This window comes from Nycticebus coucang, chromosome 2 (genome assembly GCF_027406575.1).
Source record: "Nycticebus coucang isolate mNycCou1 chromosome 2, mNycCou1.pri, whole genome shotgun sequence".
Taxonomy (NCBI): Eukaryota; Metazoa; Chordata; class Mammalia; order Primates; family Lorisidae; genus Nycticebus; species Nycticebus coucang.
In genome coordinates this window covers 41,773,138-41,789,100 of record NC_069781.1, presented here as the reverse complement: position 1 = coordinate 41,789,100, position 15,963 = coordinate 41,773,138, and the positions used below count along the sequence as shown (strand labels likewise).

Genomic DNA, 15,963 nt, shown 5'->3' with positions numbered 1-15,963 from the left:
ATTGTGCCTACAAAAAGTGATTTAATTAGATTTCAAGTTCAGTGTATCAGCCTAATGGTCTCTTTCATGGCTGGTTCACCCCTTAGCCATTCTCCTTGGCTACTGTCTTATCACGGAATGACTTGCTGTTATTCCTTCCACTGAGCCTACTTTATGTTCCCTTTGGCCCTGGAGTACCCTCATGTCCGTCCAGTTTATTCCTTCTCATTTTTTAAGGATCTGCTGAATCGTGTCTTCTTCATGAGCCCTCAACACTCCCATTTATTCAGAAATCACAATACTTTTATTCCCTCTTATAATACCATTGAACACACTTTACATTTATAACATTTTTTTCTGTTGAGTATGAAATTTAGTCAGAAAAAGATTTTTTAAAGATTTATAGTCTAAAAAGAATCATGATGATAATACAAAGTGTAAAGTGTTACAGAGACAAAGAATTGTTGTAGAGATATTATTTCTATGTATTTGGCATACTGATGGAAAGCATATTTTCAGTAATTTGTATTTGCTGCCTCTTTATTTGGGAGCTCCTGATGGTAGAGCCTGCTCTCTCAAACTTTGTATATCCTGCAGTTTCTAGCATAGTATCTCAGAGAGAAAGTAGAGGAGGAGATAAATTTGAAAGATTAATACTAGAGAATCGAGTAAAACTTGGGTTTGGGTTAGAGGGAAAGGTGATAGGATGAAGGTTGAAGCATTAAAGACTCATGTTCAATAAAAAAGTTTTTTTACATTGAATTAATTGATTGACCTTTGACTTGTTGTATTTTCCTTGCATTATGAAATTGTATTGCCTGCTATATGCTAGAGTAGTGAAAAACAAAATTTTACCACCTGTATCTTTTAGATACCCACTCACTGAATTCATTTTCTATTGCTTTCTGGTTCTATGATACTTACCTTACCCCAATTCCCACCTGCATTCCTTTGGGGCCTTCTTTTTCTACAGTGCAGTAAAAGGCAAGTGAAAACATGTCCCAGATGTTCTTCGTCATGATCTCAATACCTTGTTCCTATTTAAAAGAAAAAATTAAAGGCCAAACAGAAAGACATGCTGGTTTGTAGCATAGCTGGCTCTGATTTTTATCTTTGCTGCTTCCTCTCATTCTTGGTTTCTACTTTGTTTCTTCTTTTTTACTTCAATCTACTCTCATTTGTGTACCATCTCTTAAAACTCCCTATATTCTCCTCCTTGATTGGATTATACATTTATTCATACCTTGTGTTCTTCCTGTTGTGAACTGTACTGTTTCCCCAACTTTTTGTTTTTCTTCTTTTCTTTTTTTCCTATCTGTTTTCTTCTCCATGTCCACTTCTACCTTTATTATCCTTGAGCCCTACTCCTTTTTTTCGCTCTTCATTATGTATCATTAAAAAATAAGAGCAAACCCCAAAACAGAGCGTAAAACTTCCTGACAGTACCTAGGCCTTTTTAGATTTAATACCATGTTTTCCCCTTCATTTATGACTTTTCATTCTTTTCCTCATATTCTTCTCCATAATAATTTAAGAAAGCAGTAATTCCAGCTATTCTCTATCATTTCTGTTTTTACTCCATGTGCTTCCTTTTCCCATTATCTTCCAGTGATTTAATATGTGTTTATTAAATCCCTAAGATGAGGGAAGGTGTGGTCGATATGGAGCCATGAGCCATGCAGAAGCCTTGGTATCGAGAGTAGAAGTAGGAATGAATTAAAAAAAAAGAGAACAGAGTCAAATAAGAAATTAAAACATGTTTTTTGTTTTGTTTTGTTTTGTTTTAAGAAATTGGAACATGTTTATAGCTCTTTGTAAATTATACTTTCTGGAAATAGAGTTTGAGGTGTAATTGAGGAACAAGAAGGTAAGAGAAATAGACCAGAAGTGGGGACCATTGGAAGGCCCTTTGCCCAAAGATGTATGTCTTTTCTTCACTTCCCCTGGGACCCACACCCTCCAACAAATCTGTTTATTAAAACTGCATGTGGTTTAACTGGTCATTTTAAAAATGAAAATGATCTATGTTATATATTCCCTTTCAGACCTTACGTGAATTAATCGTTATGAATAGCAATTTTAATTTTACTTAGGTGTGAGAGGAAGACGGGGAAGGGAGGACACTAATGGGTAGAAACTTATGGGTAAGAGTGGCTATGGGAGACAAGGATATCATTGCCATCTGTCATAATTTTTGGTTTGAATTCATTGAATTTTTTAACTGCAGGAGATAATTAGTAATCTAGCTTAATTTCCTCATAGGTGAAAAAAAAGATTCAGAGAGCTTGACTTATTCTGGTCTTAAAGCTTGTTAGTGATTGAAAAGAGCCAATTCTATCCATTTCTCTCTTTATGGCACCATATTTATCATTATTATTATTATTATTGTTATTTTGGTTGCAGTCAGGCTGGGGCCGAGTTTGAACCCACCACCTTCAGTATATGGGGCCAGCACCCTAGTCATTGAGCCACAGGCACCGCCCACCATATTATTTTGTATTTCAGTGGCTTCCTAGCCATTCCTTGACTTGAAGCGGGGGGGTGGGGGGGGAAACAGGATTAAAGAGAAGAAGGGACAAAAAGTAATATGAATGGAAGGCCAAGGCACCAGGCAAGCTCCTCAGGTGATCTCCTTTGTCACTGGAAGTGTAGCCAATGCTGGCGGAGGAGCAAGTGCCCTCATGAGGTACTAGTCTCCTGCTTATTGTCTCTGGGTTGGTGTAATCTGAAAGCACGAGGCTCACTCTGCTGTTCTTGATGGGTTAGTTACAGAGAGAAGTACAGAAATGTCTTCCACAGGTACACGGACAGTTTTTACATTAAATGAATTACCCCTCTAGCAATAAAAAAAAAAAAGTAGTATGTGTATGTGCCCTTCTACCTTCTTGCTTCTTTCTCCCTTTGTCAGCAATTATAATCTGGATTTTCATGTTTGAAAAACAGATCCTTGTTGAATGACTAAAGAGCTATTACAGTGAAAAAAAACAAAGACTTTTATTAAAGAGGAAAGGTAATCATACATCTTAAAGTACTATTGTGATGTTTTATTTAAGTTTATCAAAAACATAAATTCTAAAATAACAATATCAGTTTTTGTCTATAAAATGTGGATGGATAGGAGGGAAGTCAAAACTCACTGGAAAATAAAGTAGTCCAGTGTTAATTTGAGTGAGTATGTTTAGGTCAGCAAGACCCAATGACATGCACCATAGGGCACTTAAAGATGTGGCAGATATCATTGCAAAGGCACTAGCAAATTACCATGCACAAGATGCGAAAAGGGCAGAGTAATGGTAATGCTTCTGAGCTACCAGTTTTGTTAGTCTGGTGCTCTTTACTACCTCCTCCCAAAGCTAGAGAAACAAAGAAGCTATACAAAACTCATATTATTTGCATTGCACTGGCCCTTGAAAACACCGTTTACTGAGCCATATCCTGTTTTCCCCCTGTCATTTCCCCAACTTACATATTGTAAATATACATCTAGTGTAAGTTTTAAGAACTTGTTTAATGTCTGTGGCAAACAGAGACATGAAAATGAAATATGGTTTTCATTCACAAGTGTTTCTGCATTCTCAGTTCTTAAAGTACTTTTAACATACTGTTTCATTTGATCCCCACCCAATCCAGAATGCCCCTAGTGTATTGTGTAAAGATAAATTTAGCACAGTATGCCATAGAAAAGGTTTGTGTTCTTGGGATTTAATTTGTATTATTAATGTAGACATTCCTTATGTGTTTATGTTACAAACTCTGCCTGCATCCACAAAAGGATTTGGGGTAGATTTAGAAGGGATACATCTACAATAGGACAGCTGAAAATGAAGAGTACATTTCTGTTCTTTGTAAATTATCCAGTTCAATATTCTGTTACAGCAGCGCAAAACAGACTTAAGACAACGTCTAAGTTTTGATTTCCTCATTTATAAAATGGTAATAATAAGAATCAAGGGCAGCGACACACTCATGAGAAGCAGCCTAGAAGAGATAAGAAATCCCCAAGGCAGGAGTCATGTCAGCCAAACCCAAGCTCTATTACTTCCATGGCAGGGGCAGGATGGAGTCTATCCGCTGGCTGCTGGCTGCAGCTGGAGTGGAGTTTTAAGAAGAATTTTTTGAAACAAGAGAACAATATGAAAAGTTGCAGAAAGATGGACGCCTGCTTTTCGGCCAAGTACCTTTGGTTGCAATTGATGGAATGCCACTGACGCAGACTAGAGCCATCCTTAGCTACCTCGCCGCTAAGTATGACCTCTACAGGAAGGACCTGAAGGAGAGAGTCAGGATCGACATGTACACCGATGGCACCCTGGATCTGATGATGATGATAGCAGTGGCTCCCTTCAAATCCCCTAAAGAAAAAGAGGAGGCCTTGGCTTTAGTGGTGAAGAAAGCTAAAACCTGCTACTTGCCCGTCTTTGAAAAGATTTTGAAAGACCAAGGAGAAGATTTTCTCGTTGGCAACAAATTCAGTTGGGCAGATATACAATTGCTGGAAGCTGTTTTAATGGTGGAAGAATTGGATGCTTCTGTTCTTTCTGACTTCCCTTTGCTAACGGCATTTAAAACAGGTATCAGCAACATCCCTACAATTAAGAAGTTCCTGCAGCCTGGGAGTCAAAGGAAGCCGCCACTGGACAGCCACTATGTTGAAGTAGTCAGGAACATTCTGCAGTTCTAACGGCAGCAGGTCTCGTGATGGCAGGAGTGACAATCTAATCACAGCACTAGCACACGCCACCCATAGTGAATAACAGGCAAACTGTAGGTTCTAGGGGCTAAGAGTCTGAAAAGAACAAGCCATGCTGCCATCAGTGGCAGACACTGAATAAACGCAATATAAAACCAAAAAAAAAAAAAAAAAAAAGAATCAAGGGGCAGCGCCTGTGGCTCAGTGAGTAGGGCGCCGGCCCATATACGGAGGGTGGCGGGTTCGAACCCGGCCCTGGCCAAACTGCAACAAAAAAATAGCCAGGCATTGTGGTGGATGCCTGTAGTCCCAGCTATTCAGGACAGAGTGAGACTGTCTTCTAAAAAAAAGAAAAATCAAATAAATATTAATACTACTAAGTGCTCAATATAAAAAAACAGTTAAATGAAATATAAAGAAGATAAATTATAAAAAAGAAAGTGAAACCAAAAAAAAATATGAAATAAGAGTATCAACAAAACCAAAGGTTTGCTTTTTTTTTTTTTTTTTTTGTAGAGACAGAGTCTCACTGTACCGCCCTCGGGTAGAGTGCCGTGGCGTCACACGGCTCACAGCAACCTCCAACTCTTGGGCTTACGCGATTCTCTTGCCTCAGCCTCCCAAGCAGCTGGGACTACAGGCGCCCGCCACAACGCCCGGCTATTTTTTTGTTGCAGTTTGGCCGGGGCTGGGTTTGAACCCACCACCCTGGGCACATGGGGCTGGCGCCCTACTCACTGAGCCACAGGCGCCGCCCCCAAAGGTTTGCTTTATAACCAAAGTACTAAGAGCCTAGCTTCTGGATTAAAAAAAGGGGGGAGGGGAGCACCTGTGGCTCATTTGGTAGGGTGCCGGCCCCATATGGCAGGTTCAAACCCGGCCCCGGCCGAACTGCAACAACAACAAAAAAATAGCTGGGTGTTGTGGCGGGCGCCTGTAGTCCCAGCTACTCAGGGGGCTGAGGCAAGAGAATCGCTTAAGCCCAGGAGCTGGAGGTTGCTGTGAGCTATGTGATGCCATGGCACTCTACCGAGGGCCATAAAGTGAAACTCTGTCTCTACAAAAAAAAAGGAAAATAAATAGTTGCATTGTAAACTATATTAGGCTGAGTGCAGTGACTCACACTTTAATCCCAGTACTTTGGGTGGGAGGATTACTTAAGGCCCGGAGTATAAGGCCAGCCTGGGCAACATTCAAGACCCAGTTGCTAAAAAAAAAAAAAAAAAAAGTTGCCATGTATGGTGGCATGTGTCTGTAGCCTAGCTTCAGGAAGCTGAGGTAAGCAGATCACTTTAGCACAGGAGTTTGAGGTTTTAGTAAGCTATGATCATGCTACCAACCTCCAACCTATGTGACAGAGCGAGACTCCATCTCTTGAAAAAGGACGAAAATCAAATCAGTTTAGTCCAAGTACATTGAATTGAATGTTGTTTCATTTGTCAGGAGTGGGTGACAAAACAAAATAGAGCAAGTGCCTAGATTGCTTATATATTGAATGATTATCCATCTTTGTCTCTTTCTCTCTTCTTTTGAGACATAATCTTTCTTTATCACCCTTGGTAGAGTGCCATGGCACATAGCTTATAGCAAATGCAAACTGAGGTCTCTTGTGATCCTCTTGCCTTAGCCTCCTGAGTAGCTGGGACTACAGGCACCAGCCATAATGCCTGGCTATTTGTTTTTTAGAGTTGGGATCTTGCTCTTGCTCAGGCTGCTCTTAAATTCCTGAGCTCAGATCATGTACCCACCTTGGCCTCCCAAAGTGCTAGGATTACAAGTGTGAGCCACCGTGCCCAGCTATCCATCTCTTTTAAAAATAGTTATTTGATAACCAGCAAAAGCCCCTCTTAAATTCCCATTAAGGAGATTATGTATATGATTCTAGAAGACCAGCCATTATGCACAGTCATCATCATGCCTAGGTGTGTACTAGGGTGGGATAAATAACATCTTTTTATACTTATTACGAGTTAGAATATGCTGACAGTCTACACTTTTATGCTAATACACATAATTTTACATTTATGAAGTAATATCATTTAGATTTGTTTTAGTATGATCTTACTTTTATTTTGCTTTTTTATTTTTGGTACCCTTTACTTGCATAACTCTCTTACCCCAAGATAAGTTGTGTCAACACTTATGTGTGTCTTATCTTTTCTAAAATTACTAGTCTATACCCAAATATTAATTTATACATACACATAAACTGTTTAGGAGACATTTTTTGCTTGAAAAATGGGATCATATTATGAACACTTAACCTCTGACACCAGTAGTATACTTTAATACATTTTTAAATGACTGCATAATATTCCACAGCTTACATGTATCATTGTTTATTCAGTCATTTCTTTGTTAATGGATACTATATAGGTAAAACAATAGATTAATTTTCAGAAACATTGTTCTAAACTGGATTGCTTATATCTCTTATTTTACCTACTATATAGGTAAAACAATAGATTAATTTTCAGAAACATTGTTCTAAACTGGATTGCCTATATCTCTTATTTTTCATATCATTATGTGCTTTTTTATTGTGATAAAATAAACTTTACATAAAATTCTACCATTTAACCATTTTTAAGTTTATAGTTTGATGACATTAAGTACATCAATATTGTTGTGTAGTAATCACTACTATCCATCTCCAGAACTTTTTCTTTCATAATCCCATACTGAGACTCTGTATTCATCATTAGTAACTCTTATCCTTCACATCTACTGTTACACATTTTTGTATTTTACTATTCTATTTTTTTTTTTTTTGTGGTTTTTGGCCGAATAGGAAGTTTCTTTTTTTTTTTTTTTTTTTTTTTTGTGGTGTATTTTACTATTCTAGGAACCTTATGCTTTTGTTCATGCTTTTGTATCTGGTTATTTCACTTACCATAATGTCTTTGGGGTTCATCCACATTGTAGCATATATCAGACCTTCATTTATTTTTAATACTTCATTAAAATACCTTTTTTTTTTTCGAGACAGAGTCTTAGTTTGTCACCCTCGGTAAAGTGCTGTGGCATCACAGCTCACAGCAACCTCAAAATCTTGGGTTTAAGTGATTCTCTTGCCTCAGCCTCCTAAGTAGCTGGGACGACAGGCACCTGCCACAAAGCCTGGCTATTTTTGTTGTTGTTTTTGTTGCAGTTGTCATTGTTCTTTAGCTGGCCCAGACCAGGTTCAAACCCGCCAGCCTGGGTGTATGTAGCTGGCACCCTACCCACTGAACTATAGGCACCATCAAAATACTTTATTGAAAGAATTTGTTCTGTGAAATTTAGATTCAGCCAGTAGGCCACACTCAAGGCCGCATGTGGCTCCAAGACCACAGGTTCACTGGAACTATTGCAGTGGTGTCCAAGGTTGTTGCTCTGCCTTCTTCACTCAGCAGCTAGAGAGATCCTTTAAAAACATAAGTCATGTAATGTTACTTCTTTGCACAAGACTCATTAATTTCATGGCATAAAAGGTTGTATATGATTTAGTTAATTGTAATCTTTCTGATCTTATCTACGAATTGTAATACCTATTGATAATTCTGCTTCAGCCACACTGACTGCTACTTTTAAAGTTCCAGGTACATTACTGTCTTACAGCTTTTGCACTTTCTTTGGTTGGATGTGCTTTTCTTTTAATATTTATATGGCTATCTCCCTTATTTCTTTAAGGTTGCTGCTCAAATGTCATCTTATCAGAGAAACCTCATCCTTTTTCAACCCCCTTTTCTATTTTATTTTTCTTCATAAACTGTTAATCACCACCTTATGTATGTTATATGCATATGCGTGTTTATATGTATGTGTTTAATGGTTTCACTCTACCTGTTAAAGCAAGAACCTTTTTATTTCATTGCTGCATCCCTAGGCTCTAGAACAGAAGTAAGTACCTGCTTAGACACTCAGTAAATACATCTTGAGTGCACGATTGGATAAACAAGATTAGAAAGGACAAGAAATAGTTGTGGTTCTAGGGGAAATCAATGGATTTCTAACAACTCTGAAGAGGTATGGGCAGTGATTAGGTAGGAACATCTTCAGGAGAAAAGGTATTGGAGTGGAAATGTTGGTACTGAAGATTATTTAGTCGGCTGATGACTTGCACAGGTAGTGTTACATGAAGTCGGGAGGCTTTCTATATTGTTGATCTCTTTTTTATTCACCAAGAACATGTTGTTTCTCTCCATTTGACCCCATCCTGTATGATTAGCTCCTTTTTCTTTTCTCTCTCTATATTTTTTTCTCTTCATTTTTTCCTTTTTTCTTTAGAGTGAGCAAACTTTCTCTTCCCCTTTCTTGGCTTTCTGGTTTGTTGTCATAGCCCATTTCCAGTCCTTTTCTGCCAGCTTGATTGTCTTCCCTCTAGTGGCTGGCTCTCATCTCCCTGGCCTCTTTTTTGTCAGGAAGGGCGTTGTATGTGTGCACTTTATCCTTGAATGCTAAGAGAGTACTTGTCAAACTGACAGTTGGTGTGACTACTGGTTGCCATTTGACATGGAGAACGACACCTAAAAGCCTGCGTTTGAAGCTATGGGCCTTCAAGAGACTCATATGAGAAGCAGTAGTTTATCAAGTAGAAATAACATCTGTGAAAATTTAGTATTTATAGTATTAAAATATATCCTTTCTCAAACTATATTTCTATCCCATACTGTCCATGAGAAAGTGCTGAAAACACCAAGATTTTTTAAGACTCCTGCTACTGATGAACAAGGTTTCATTTGTTCTGTACATCACATCATTGCTCTCCCTCCCTGCTTTGACATGTGCAGTGGTTCCCGATTTCTTTAAAAAATTATTTTTGGAAAACAACCTGACTTATTTTAGAAAAGAGTAGATTACTTAAAAGAAGACTATGAATGTGAAATAGCTGTCTTGTCTTTTTTTTTTTTTTTTCTTTTTTAAGTTGGGTATCTGTATCATTGGGATGAAATGAAAATTAGAAGATCTTAGTAGATATTCCTATCTTAAGAGCAGTGGAACTCTAAGGCTCTTGTATCAGCTTCAGCAGCTCAGTCTTAGTTTAGGGTCCCTGTCTAATAGAGTAGATCTGTCACCTTGTTGGAAGAATTGCTTACACCTGAGGATTAATAAAGAGCAATGTCAATACTTTCCTCCTTGACCCTTAAACACACAGTGTTTTTAGCCTCTATATCAGTGTTTTTCAACTTTTTAAAAAAATCTCATAAAAAACCTATAGCAATGATTTTCAATTGGTGTACCGTGAGAGGATCTTAGGTGTTCCATAAAAATTTTTAATCATCATTAATTGAATTATTTTCTAAAGAAGTTGAAAGCACAGTAAATATATTTCTTTTTTTTTTTACTTTTTTTTTTTCAACATAATTTAAATGTGCAATTTAACTATAGGTTCAAATATGCTTTGAGATTAAAAAGGTTGAAAAATACTGGCTTTATAGGAACAGTATACCAGTGTCTATACCTTGTATATGCTTCCTTCTATATCTTTTTCTGTGCTTACATAAAAAATATTGAAACACACACATACACACTGAGGAGTTTGGGAGTCATTGTTTATACATAATTCTCTGAGACATACTTTTTTCACATTTACTACATAACATTCCTTGGTTAATTGATATAGTAAAGATTATTTTTAATTGCTGTATGATAATCTATAGGATATACAGAGTGGGTGTTTCAGAGGTTATTGAACTATTCCCTTAGATATTCAATTGTTTTCTGTTCTTTAACCACTGTAAACATTACAAGTATATATATACTTTTGTTCTGAACTTTTATTTAATCTTTAGTTGGAATAATGAGAATAATCACAAATTGTTTATCAGACCTTGAACTTTTTCTAGAATTTGTATTTGACCGATATTTAATTTCAAACTGTATAGTCAATTTCATTGTGCCAAAAAATCCAGCTGCCCTGCAGTTTTGAAGATGGATGTCATTAGTGCCTTAGTCTGGTCCATTAGTGCCTCATCTGGCCTGGCCAGTGTCTTCCTTGTTTACAGGAGGTAAGCCACTATTTTAGCTAAAATGACAAGTTATGACAAGACACCTGTAGATCAAGGGGATATAGAAGGAAATAGTTAGATGTTAACAGGTAAATAAATTATTTTGGGAAAATTATTTAAAAATTTTAAAAGGAAAAAATTTAAGGCCAAAAAAGAAAAATACCCTTTTTGTTGATTGCTTTCTTGATGAAAGGATCTTAATAATGTCTGAAAACTTTTAACAAGCTGTCAAATTCACACTGTGCTTACCTTTGGTAATCTGGTGATTGTGCACCTCTGGTTACTGCGTAAATGTTTTAAATTCATTCGTCTGTAAGGCAGATGGCCTAAGAATATGCTGGATGCATGGATTCTAGTCTTAGCTGTGCTGCTGTTGACCAGTTATACAAATATGCCAAGTTTTCACTTGCTGAGATCTCCTTTCCTTTCCTCATTGTAAACTTGGTTGTTTTCTAAAGTTTTTCACCTCTAATAGTAAGCATTGCTACATTGAGTTAATCTTTAAATTGTTGGATTGTTCTTATGTTAGAAACTGTTTGATACTGTTACCATATATACAGAATGGGAAATAGTGAATATTTTTATTGTTGTTTAATGAGCTTTGTGTCTTGAACTTATTATAAACATTTTTATGGTAGTTTGGCCTTTTCAACTGATTTCATCATATTGTATCTCTCAGAAGTCTACTCAATGTATTTTTAGTGTCTTAAATAAGAATATAATTTTTGAGCTATGTTTCTAAGTCATGGTTGTTTCCCTGGCCAATGTATGAATAGAATTAAACTGGTAAAACAATGCCTCTATGCTCTCCTACCACCACAAGATTCTTATTTTTTAATTCTTATGTATCAACTTAATCCTGCATTAATTAATCAAACCAATTGCTTATTTTATTCTTATTTTCTCTGGTGTTAGTTTGTCAAGCCAGAGTTTATTTTCGTAATTATGTCTGATAACTCTGTACAGGAATTATTGGAGGGATGTCATTAGTGAAAACAAATTTAAGGTGAAGAAGGTATTATTATTCCCCAATATTAGCAATTATGAAGTTGAATTTCTAGTCATACACCCATTTGTGGTTATTTGGGTGTCTCTATGAAGCCAATATTGTAACCTAAACAGTTGAAGAAAGAGGCATTTCTGATGTAATCTTAGAAATTAGGGTGCAGGAAAATAAGAACTTTATTTTGTAGATTAAGGCTCTTCCTATGTTATATTAAATTTTAATAACATTGATATTCTGCTTCCTTTATGAAACCTTTTATTACAAACAGTTATGAATATGAACATCTCATTTGACTACTGATGAACAGAGGAAAAAATCTAAATTAAAACTTTAAATACCACTATTTAATTACCCAAATGGCTTTGACTGTGTTAAAGAGTGCCTGGGATTATTCTGTTTTTCAATTTGTTTTAATGCTTCCTTGGTAAAAGCTGATGGATTCCCAGGCCCATTGCTGTCACTGATGAACTATATAAAGATAAATGACATTATGGTAAATTCCACTTAATGACACATTTTTAATTTTCAGAACACAGACATTTTCAGGCTAGTGAATGAAGGCTAATTACCTCAAGATCAGAACAAAATAACTCCTCATTTCGAAAGATAATAGAAAAGAAATGTTGCAGATTAATGATGCTATTTATCTTTAAAGGAAAAAAATTTTATCTTTATCCAGATAGCATAGCTCCCTGAGGAGCACGGTTATAAAATGAATCTGAAGTCGCAACTTAATAGGTTATTAAAATTGTGAGTGCAGGCTCTCCTGCTTTAGTCTTTCCATAAATTTAAATTGAAGGTCTGCTTTATTCAAAAAGGAGCAGCTTGTTTATGAGGCAAGAGGGAGCAACATACGTTACTGACAAAAGATGCACTTAACCTCATTCTAATATCTTCTCTATTTCTCTGAATGAAGCTCAGCTATTTGAAAAAGTATTTTTAAATATTTTTATCACTCTTGATTTATAACTATGTGTAAGGACTACACTTTAAACTTATTTAAGACTAAAATTATAAATATGAAAGCTGCAAATAGTCAAAGCCTTTACTGAATACATATAAATCCATTTGTAATATGATTATGAATTCTGCGTGTATTTTTAAACATTTAAAAATGTTCTCTAATAGGAAAATATCTTAGCCTATGAAGATGTGGTTTTTGTGGTCACAGTACAAATTTATAGGAATTGTTCAATAAATCATTATTCACAGTTAAAGGATTAGCAGTAATCCTTTTGCTACACTCCCACACAAGTAACAAAATAGTCAGAGAATATCAACTCGATCATAGAGGCTTTAACCTGTTCCTTACATCCTAAACTCCTGTCTTTTGCCTTAGGTAATAAAACTATTACTTGTTTACTGTGGAATTTTCTGTAATTTTCATTCTTATTTCTTCAATAGGGCATGGTTTGCCTATATATTGCTCATATTTCTGAGCCACAGAAAAATGTGTTACCATGAAAGGAAATAATGCTTTGCATGTGATAGAAATTTCATTATATTTATCGAGACATTATTTTTACTCCTTTCCAATTTTATTGCTAGGAACAAAACACGTGTTTTATCTTATTGGGATCTTAGTACGCTGATAGCCCATAACGTCATTTTGCCATGAAATTTTCTGTTGGCAATTCTTAAAACAGTCAAGAATAGCATGCATTTGATTTTATGTTAAATGTTGTGAAAGCCTCTTTGTTTTTAAAATGTTCTTGTTTAAGCTGTTTTGACTATGTAGATTAGGTGCAATTCCTAATAAAATATTTTAAATTATTGGATCTGAAATCAGACACTCATATTTATTAAAAATGAGAGAAAGAGCTATCAAATGCATACTTTGTGTCAAATTGTCTGTATTATCTATTCTTCCTTTTAGTACTTAATTGTTACTATTTAATTTAAAATTTTTAACATTACCCCCTACATGACTTTCTTTATTCTTTATTTGCTACAGGTGTATCTGTCTTATAGCAATTTAAGGAGCTGATAAGAAATCTGAATATTACATTTTATAGTCAGAAATAATCCTGTGGAAACAAAAAAATTCTTAAATATTAAAATAATTAGCTTATATAATGACTTTGTTTCTGATATTTAATAATACCTGTAAAAGTGAAAAAAAGTATGTTTTATGCATAAGAGAGAGTTCATTAATTCATTATTCATGTTCTCTAAATCCATTTTTATTTGTAATTGTGGTGAGCAATGTGTACTATATACCTGTGTGGTATTTCACTACAATCTGGTGAGTTTTCTGATTTATGATTTCTCGTTCATTTAAAAAAATTACAAAAGTTTTTAGGCATTCAAGTAATATTTAATCAGCCATAGAACTATATAGCACTGTAATGTGTACATATAAAGTAAGACCTCCACCATTTGGCACACTTAATTGATTAAAATTCAATTGATTAAAATGTATCTGCTTAGAGTGTATGTAGTACATGTTTTCCACATGGTTCTTATTGTAAAGCTCAAAAAAATGACCTTTTATTTACTGTTAGAATAATATACACTAAAATGTTCTAGAGCATTAATAATATCGTATCCATGTTCCTATTGCATTGCTCCCAGTTATTACTATTTATTTAAAGTTTTTGGCTGTATTTCCTATCTATCCTGCATCAGTGAAGGTGAGTTTATTCTAAAGACATTTACATGCAACTTAGGCAGAGTAAATATCAGAAATTGTCAAGTTTATATTTTAGAGTTAGAATTACTTCTACTCTGGATGTGAAAATAAGTCATTTTTTTTAATGTGCAAATTTTCTCGTCCAGTTATGATCTTGAATGAATATTCTGTTTGAAAATTCTCTGATATGGTCTACAAGTAGTTGTTTCTTTTATATGCTCTTTGAAAATTCTGTTTTGAAGCAAGTCATCAATTCTTTTGACTTAATTGTGTTCTAGTTCTTTAGCAAATTCTGATATTACAGTTTAGCAGTAACCCCTAAAAATCGTATGGAAAATAGATGCATTTAGGGCTATGAAATTGATAATAATGGTTTTATAGCAAATGTGGCAAGACAGTTACTGTGATAACCTCCTTCATAGTCATGTAATTTTGTTTGGACCTATTTGACAGGTTAACAGAGGGATCTAAGTACAAAGATTCATTACAGGACCCAAAAAGGTATCTTTGTAGTTTAAATTCTCAAATTCAACCACAATTAAATACTAATGCTCTATCAGAAGTTATAAATCATAATAAAGTACTTTACCTTTCCACTTCTGTTCCTAACTTCTCAAGTTAACTATTGTGGTTTCATGGCTAGGATGTATAATCAAAGGTGAAGATCTAAATTTTAATTTTAACACTGGGTCTAGTTTTTGTTGGGATACTGTATAAATGCTTTTCCCCTCTGTGTCTATTTTCTTACCTGTGAAAATTAGGGGTGAAGATCAGCTTTAGGGAAGGAAAAGTGGATGTTAGTGGAAGGTCTAGTGGGCTACTCTATACAATAATTTTTCTCCCTTTCTGTTTAACTATAAAATTGTGTTTTTTGGGGGGGAGAGGGGAGTTTGGAACTCTGCTTAAGATTTGATTGCGAAAAATGTACTTCTTTCAAAACAGAAGAAAAAGTGGAGGTTTGTGGGGTTTTTGTTTTTTTTTTTTGAGACAGAGTCTCACTTTTGTCACCCTTGGTAGTATGCCATGGTGTCATAGTTCACAGCATGGGCTCAAGCCATGAACTCCTGCCTTCAAGTGATTTTCTTGCCTCAGCCTCCCAAGTAGCTGGGACTATAGGCACCTCTCACAACACCCAGCTGTTTTTTAGAGATGAGGTCTTGCTCTTGCTCAGGGTGGTCTTGAACTCCTGAGCTTCAGGCAGTCCACCTGCCTCGGCCTCTCAGAGTGTTAGGATTATAGGCGTGAGCCACCATGCCCGTCAAGACAAAGTTTTAAAACCATTTTTACACTGGGTTAGGAATTGGCAAACTATAGCCCACAGGCCAAATGTGGCCCTTCACTGTTGTTTAAAGGAAATGTTTTATTGGACTAAAGCATTGATAATTTATTTACATATTGTCCATGGCTATTTATGTGGCATAAGTAGAAGTTGTGACAGAGACTGTATGGCAAGCAAAACTTAAAATATTTATTTGGCACTTTATTACAGATAGAATTTGCCAATGTTTACTTTAGGTACTCATTATACTTATACCTGAAAATTAGTTTCTAGGCATAGCTTAACTTCTACTATATGTAGTTCTTCTTAGACTGAACACTAATTCTTGGCTAATTCTTTTTTGTTTTAAAGTATTAGTAAGAACTAATCTTCATGAAACTATGACCA

General features: G+C 35.6%; 2 protein-coding genes across 9 annotated transcripts in view; both read left to right on the top strand.

The window, feature by feature from the left end:
* ZCCHC7 (zinc finger CCHC-type containing 7) overlaps window positions 1–15,963 on the top strand; it is a 256,495-nt gene that overhangs the window by 91,409 nt on the left and 149,123 nt on the right. The gene's annotated exons all lie outside the window — the stretch shown is intronic.
* LOC128569965 (glutathione S-transferase A4-like) lies at window positions 3,528–4,783 on the top strand. The gene has a single exon (XM_053568717.1). The coding sequence runs from the start codon at window positions 4,178–4,180 to the stop codon at window positions 4,658–4,660; it is 483 nt and encodes a 160-aa protein (XP_053424692.1). The 5' UTR covers window positions 3,528–4,177; the 3' UTR covers window positions 4,661–4,783.